The sequence below is a fragment of the Otolemur garnettii genome, unplaced genomic scaffold (genome assembly GCF_000181295.1).
Source record: "Otolemur garnettii isolate 467f Iridium unplaced genomic scaffold, OtoGar3 scaffold00014, whole genome shotgun sequence".
NCBI lineage: Eukaryota > Metazoa > Chordata > Mammalia > Primates > Galagidae > Otolemur > Otolemur garnettii.
In genome coordinates this window covers 25,996,930-26,004,378 of record NW_003852409.1, presented here as the reverse complement: position 1 = coordinate 26,004,378, position 7,449 = coordinate 25,996,930, and the positions used below count along the sequence as shown (strand labels likewise).

The 7,449-nt window shown below is 36.6% G+C and overlaps 1 protein-coding gene across 1 annotated transcript in view; it reads right to left on the bottom strand.

Annotated features, from left to right (window-relative positions):
- RABGAP1 (RAB GTPase activating protein 1) overlaps positions 1 to 7,449 on the bottom strand; it is a 157,425-nt gene that overhangs the window by 95,187 nt on the left and 54,789 nt on the right. The window contains exons 11-12 of the mRNA XM_003785286.1: positions 5,392 to 5,566; positions 759 to 852 (exon numbers count right to left, since the gene is read on the bottom strand). Of these exons, the coding sequence (XP_003785334.1) occupies positions 759 to 852; positions 5,392 to 5,566 (269 nt within the window). The remainder of the gene's footprint in view (positions 1 to 758; positions 853 to 5,391; positions 5,567 to 7,449) is intronic.

The following is a 7,449-nucleotide window of genomic DNA, read 5'->3' as shown; positions in this document are numbered from 1 at the left end:
GGTTGAGCTATAGGCGCCGAGCCCAACAATCCTAATTACCAGAGTCTCAGGAATAGAGAAATGTTTGGATCACTTTCAAGCTCAGCTTTTTCCAGCATCATACCCGAGCAGAAAGGTAGATAAAATGTCTCACAAACCTGACATATCAGAGTACCTTTACTTATTAATAAATATCTGAAAGGAATGTAATCTTTTAAAATAGCCTACAGGATAGTGTTTTTTAACACTATTGTCAGGCTATTCCTGAAATGAGGAGAAATTCCTGAATTTTCTGTGTGAATAGAAAAAGTAATTGATAACATATGCTATTTATTTTCTTTCCTCTGCCATTACAGGTGCTTACCACAGGTAACAGAAAATCCTACCTGGAGTCTCTACTGTGGCTCTACGCATTTTGTGAACATCCTTCAAATGTCTCTGATTATTGTGGGTTGTCTTATCTCAACCAGTCCGTGGTGCCTTAACCTCATCAAGGCAGCCCTAAAGGGCTGTTTCCTTATTTATTCTGCCAATGAATTCCATGTTTGGGTACGTATTTCCTCTAGCAATAAGAATTTATTAGGTTTGTGATATTCTAAAAATTGAGTTCAAACCTCCACTACCCTTGTAAGCCTCTAAAAATAGAGATTATAGAATGCAAACCTTATCCTTAGGTTTATATTATTGGTTGCAAAATGGAATATTATAGTTAGGTAAGATTCTCTATCCACAAAATGAGTATTACAGATGAAAAGGAGAACTATTCTATCATAACTTACCATTTTGACAGCAGTTCTCCCCACGTTTCAAGAATTTTTTCTGCACATTCTTTGGATACATCACCAAATCCACTCAAGAGAGGTTCATCATTGTCTTTAACAAACAAAACACACAAAGAAAAGGATAACAGAGGTGGCAGTACTAGTCAGAAGAATGACACTAGAATGTAAGAGTCAAATTTGAAAGACTTTATGAGAACATAAAGTTGTAATTTCTCTTAGTATTTATGTATAAATAAAAACAAAAGTAGGCCAGGTGGCTCATGCCTATAATCCTAGCACCATAGGAGGACAATGCCGGTGGATTGTTTGAGCTCAGGAGTTTCAGACTAACCTGAGCAAGAATAACACCCTGTCTCTAAAAAATAAATAAATAATTTTAAAAAGGAAAAAAAATACCAAGAAAAATAATTCTAGGTGCAATGTTGTTGTAACCTCTTTAATTCTTTTTTGCTTTCCATATAGATCCATATTGTATCAATCACAGAAAAGAATGATTTAATTATAAAATTATAAAATTTAAAATATTATCTTCACTATCCCTTTCCAAACCAAATAGTTTTATGGATGAAATATTTATCAGTCTTATTTTTAACAGTTAAAAAATTTCAAATCATCTTGAAGTGTCCAACAATGGAAGAACAGAATGGTTGAAAAATTATAATATGTATACATATATAATTAATTGCATGTTAACATTTGTGTTTACACAATAATATGGCAAAAAGTAGACTTTCTGAGTTAGATGAAAAATAGCATACTTCTAAAAATATTGAAATTTTCGGTCAAACTGCCTTCTAAAATGGTTCTACCAATTTCCATTTCCATTTTATGTGCTTTATGTGCATTAGGTACACATTGGTACTTATTTCCATGTGTCCTCACCAATGCTGTTTCTAAGTTTTGCTTGGTTTTGATTTGGGGGCTTAATTAAAGTTTGGATCTCTCTACCTGATGACTGCATAGTAATTATCTGGAAGTGGTGATTTTAAAGACTCAGAAGTCCAAGATACTCATCATTAAACTTCTTTACATTATCATATCTTGGATATTATCACCAGATTTTATGGTGAAATAGGGAAGATGATAGAATGAATGTGAGAGATCTGTATATGGACGAATAAAATAAAAAAGAGAGAAAGGCTCAAGGGCACTAAGGTAATAAGATGAATTTCCTCAATTTCAGTACCTACCCAGAGTGGCCCTATTTTCTAACCTCTCAAGTAATTTTCTACTCATTAAAATATCAATATATTGGCTCGGCGCCTATAGCTCAACCGGCTAAGGCGCCAGCCACGTACACCTAAGGTGGCGGGTTCGAATCCCCAGCCCGGACCCGCCAAACAACAATGATGGCTGCAACCAAAAAATAGCCGGGCGTTGTGGCGGGCGCCTGTGGTCCCAGCTACTTGGGAGGCTGAGGCAGGAGACTCGCTTGAGCCCAGGAGTTGGAGGTTGCTGTGAGCTGAAATGCCACGGCACTCTACCCAGGGGGACAGCTTGAGGCTCTGTCTCAAAAAAAAAAAAAAAAGAAAAAAAAATCAATATATTAAATACAACTCTTAGGGAAAGGTGGCTGTGAAAAATGTACTAAAATTTCTAAGGGATTACAATTGTTTCAAAAAGATGAGGAGTTTTGCATGTTTACAACAAATATGCATAATAGCAGTTTAAAATTTAGTTAAGAACCCCATCTGCCTAAAGTATGGGTAGAAAGTAAATAGATAATCTCAGTTTTAGAACACAGTTTCTGAACACCTCCTTTTTATAATTATTGGCTTTCTACCATATATTCCATGGGTAAGAAGCCTGTCGGGAGGACTGTAGTCATTTTTTTCCAGGTAGCAAACAGATCACAATAGACTAAGTTGTCCTGATTTGTAAACTGGGTTAGAGAGATTTAAAATGTGGCATGGATACAATTTTCTCCAGTTTCAGTTCTCCTGTGATTAGCTCTCCACTACAGAAATGGATCCAAGGGGCTTACCCATCCCACCATATTTACTGAGCTCTGACTACATCCCAGGTGTTGTGGTATGTGGTACAGGGAAACAACATGGTGCAAAAGCAGACACACTCCCTTCTTTCACAGACCTTATATTCTAGAGTTCCCTGATTTTCCCATGAACTACACATCACCATTAATCCTTAGTTCTCCCTAGTTTAAGAACTATTGGTAAAGGTCTTCTGAATCCACTCAAAAATTAAAAAAAAAATTATGCCTGCTGTAAATTAGAAATAGGTATGAGACCTAAGGGACCTTTGGGGATTTGGCTCAGATTTATCACCAGTAGACACTCCTCAAAATCTATGGTATGAATATTTGAGGATTCTTTGGTTTCCTAATGATGCCATTCTCCATTTTTAGTTCATTTCTATTGTTGAGTTTAAGGAAAAAGAGTTTTGTAAACTTTTACCTACTTTGCCCTCTTGACTCAGAAGAGAAACTAAATGTCAAGACTATAGCAAACAGCCACAAACACTGATGTAATTCTACCTTTTCCAGATAGAACACAACTTAAACTGATTGTGTAGCAGCACTCTAAATTGGATCTCTGATGTTAAAAACAATGCATGTGCCTTCTTTGTACTTCAAAATGCTTTATGTTATCTAAATGCAAGAGATGATAATAGACCATAGCTAAGACTCATAGACCTGGATTCAAATCTTGAAATTGCTGCCACTGGCTGGCTGTGAGATGTGGGGCAGATTGAGTGATCTGATACTCCATTTGTTTTTGTGGAAGATAAATAATAAATCCTGGTTTTCATGATTACTGTACTGTATAAATAAATAAACAAAGCACCTGCCTGTTATATATTAAGCATCCAGTAATTTGTGGCTGTTAATACTTCTAATACATGATCCTAAGTCAATTAATCACAAGGACAAAGTGAACTAGAAAGTCAGTGCTTATCATAAACTTGACAAAAATATATGTAAACATGGATATGTATGTCTTTTATTAACCAAAACAATTGTTCCTGCTACCCCCATTGTAAATTTAATTTCCTAGCCAGAGATGCCCAAAGCTGCCCATTTATGCCTACTGAATTCTCTCGGAACTTTGAAGTCCCAACTCACAAACTACTCTTCATGATACCTAAGCACATTCCCCACAATGAAAAGTAGATTTTCCTCTATCAATTAATTTCCAAGATACTTCTTGTGAACCTAACATAGATACGTGCCTCATATTACCTTATGTCATAATTAGCTTTCTTCATGACAAAGTCCTAATACTAAGTTATAAAAATTAGAAAATGACCCAAGCATTCACTTCTCCTGTGCCACTTCCCGTATTCCTCACTTCTATATAGTATCTTTTAACAGAAACAGACAGATTAATTCAATAGAGATAGCCAAGCAAAAAAGAAAATTAAAATGGGAACTAGTTGACTCTTTTTTTGTTTGACATAGGGTCTTGTATGTTTGCACAGGTGGGAGCACACTGGTGTAATCATAGCTCACTGGAGCCTCAAACTCTTGGGCTCAAGTGGTTCTCCAGTCTCAGCCTCTCCAGTAGCTAGAATTAGAGGTATACACCATGAAGCCAAGCCTGGCTAATTAAAAAAAAATTTTTTTAGTGATGAGATCTCACTATTTTATGTTGCCCACGTTAGTCTCAAACCTCTGACATCAAACAAACTACCTACTTCCACCTCCCAAGTAGCTGGTAATAGCTGAGATTACAGACACAAGCTATTGTACCTTACTCTAATTCTTCTGTTTTAGGTAAGAAAATATATTAACATATAAATGAGTATATTTATTTATGTATTTGGTGAAAGGGTCATGTGTGGAAGCCACATTTTGGCAAGTCAAATTGTTGCTATTAATTGAATTAGTTGGGATGGAAACGTTTCTTTATTTCCAAGAAGCTATATCAAATTTGCTCTTAAAAACGTGCCAATAGGTTGGATGCAGCGGCTCATGCCTATAATCCTAGCACTCTGGGAGGCAAGTGGATTGCTTGAGGTTCAATATCTATAGGGTCAGGAGTTTGAGACAAGCTGGAGCAAGAGCAAGACCTCATCTCTAAAACTAGCCAGCTGCCTATAGTCCCAGCTACTTGGGAGGCTGATTCAAGAGGACCTCTTGAGCCCAAGAGGTTGAGGTTGCTGTGAGCTATAACACCTGGGCACTCTACCCAGGGAGACTGAGTGAGATTCTGTCTTTAAAAAAAAACAAACAAGGCTCAACCTCTGTGACTCAAGCAGCTAAGGCGCCAGCCACATACACCTGAGCTGGTGGGTTTGAATCCAGTCTGATCCACCAAACAACGACGGCTGTAACCAAAAAATAGCCAGGTGTTGTGGCAGGCACCTGTAGTCCCAGCTACTTGGGAGGTGGAGGCAGGAGAATTGCTTGAGCCCAGGAATTGGAGGTTGCAGTGATCTGTAATGCCATGGCACTCTACCCAAGGTGACAGCTTGAGACTCTGTCTCAGAAAAACAAAGAAACAAGTGGGCTCATACACTAAGCTAGCATTATGTTTTGAAAGAGCATTAATTTTCAACCTTGTTTTTTCAATCTGATTATAAGTATCTTTAACAAGGCTCAATGTTAATCATTTAATAGTCTACAAGGTCCTCCACCCCCAATATAAATTAAGCTCTCTCTACAGTTTACCTTCTTCTTCATCATCTTCTGGAGGAGAAGGTATCATTGAACTCTGAGATCCAGACTGTGGCAGGCGAACTGAAGGACTGGCTGTAGTTTTCCTCCTTTCTCTTTCTGACTCACTTTCCAAGCATACAACTTCATATAAAGTGTCAGTATTATTCTTCCTCTCCTTTTGCTTTATCTTAAAGATAAAAGAATTATTTATTAAGCAGTAAAATTACTTATTTTAATTAAGTACCACTTTTGATTTCATACAGGATTATGAGAATAAATGGCATTTCTTTGAATATCTACACTAATTGTGACCTTTTCTAAATAAAAAAGCTTAGGAAAATAGGGGTTTTACTGAGCAAGACTCCAAATCTGCAGTTCTACTGGTCTTCAAACTGTATCATCAAATATCCAACTACCAATGCTTAATCAGTGAACTAAAAAGCTAACTGTTCCATATTTTCTAAGTTATTTTAAGATGTCCTTCAAGGTTTCCTGTATAAAACTATACATTAGAAAGTGTTTTAAAATATTCTAAAACATAAACTTTAGAACTAAGAAACTCTTACTGATAATGTAACAGTGTTATCCCCCTGCCCCATTCCTTAACTAAACAGCATAGGGAACTTTTTCTTCAACTGAAAGCTACAATTTGTGGGGAGGTGAATAGCAGAAAAGACATCAGTAGAAACCATAAAAATTTTAAAAACTCCAATTGATCTGCACTTTGGTTTCATTTAAAGCCAAACACATAACCATTAAACTAAATTAAAAATTAAGAACACAGAATATAAAACTTTACCAATAAAATATTATTAAAGACATTAAAATTCCATATTATAGCCAATTAAAGTTGGAAAAAAGTAGAGTGAAATACAAAGAAGAAAAAAACTGCAAGAAAAATTACAGAGAAAACTAAAAAAATGGCTATACTAAAGAGAAAGACACAGATACCCAAAGTGTTGGGGGGAGTAAGAGGCTCATTAGCTATAGAAATAACAGAGCAGATTTTATCATTACAATGTTCATGTGGGTTTTTAAAAAAATTACGCAATCCTAGAAGTAAGGCCAAGATGGTAGCAACATGTTCTCTCAATATCATCCTGAAACACTGTTTAATACAGGAGTCCGTAAACTTTTCTATAAAGGGTCAAATGTTAACAGCAAATACTTTAGGCTATCTGGGCCAGGAATCTCTGTTGCAACTACATAAGTCTGCCATTACTGCACAAAAGCAACCTTAGGCAATAGTAAATGAGTGTGGCTGTGTTCCAATAAAACTTTATGTATACAAATAAGCATCAGGCCAGACATGACCCACAGGCTGTAGTTTGCCAACTTTGGTTAACAAATTCACCTAAGGATTAGTTTTCTAGATGAATGCACCACTTTGACTTAACTGCTTACTATTACTTTAGGACTCAGACTCTGTGAAGTTAACATGTTAATCTGTAGATTTATGTCTCAGAATAAGCAACTCAAAGGACATTAACCATTTTTGTTTCTAATCTAGCAATCTTACTCTTACAGATTTTTTTTTTTTTTTTTTTTGAAATACAGTTTCAGTTGTGCAGGCTAGACAACCACCTCAAACCCCTGGGCTCCTTTGGCCTCAGAGTCCCCTGTAACTGGGATGACAGGCACCTACTATAATGTCTAGCTAATTTTTCTATTAGAGACAGGGTTTTGCTCTTGCTCAGGCTGGTCTTAAACCCTGAACTCAAATGATCCTTCTGCCTTAGCCTTTTAGAGTGCTAGGATTACAAGTTTGAGCCATCATGTCCAGCCTGAACTTTTTTTAAAGGCAGGACCCTAAATCCAAGTTCCTCAAATACTTGGTACCAGTTTTACCACCTTTCTGGTTCCCTCATTAAGTGAATTGAAATACTTGACACATGTTCATACAAAATTTGCAATAATTATAGCTGTTAACTTTTTTTTTTGGAGTCAGTTTCACTATGTTACCCTCGATAGAGTACCATAGCATCACAGCTCACAGCAACCTCAAACTCTTGGGCTTAAGCAATTCTCTTGCCTCAGCCTTCCAAGTAGCTGGGACTATAGGCACCCGCC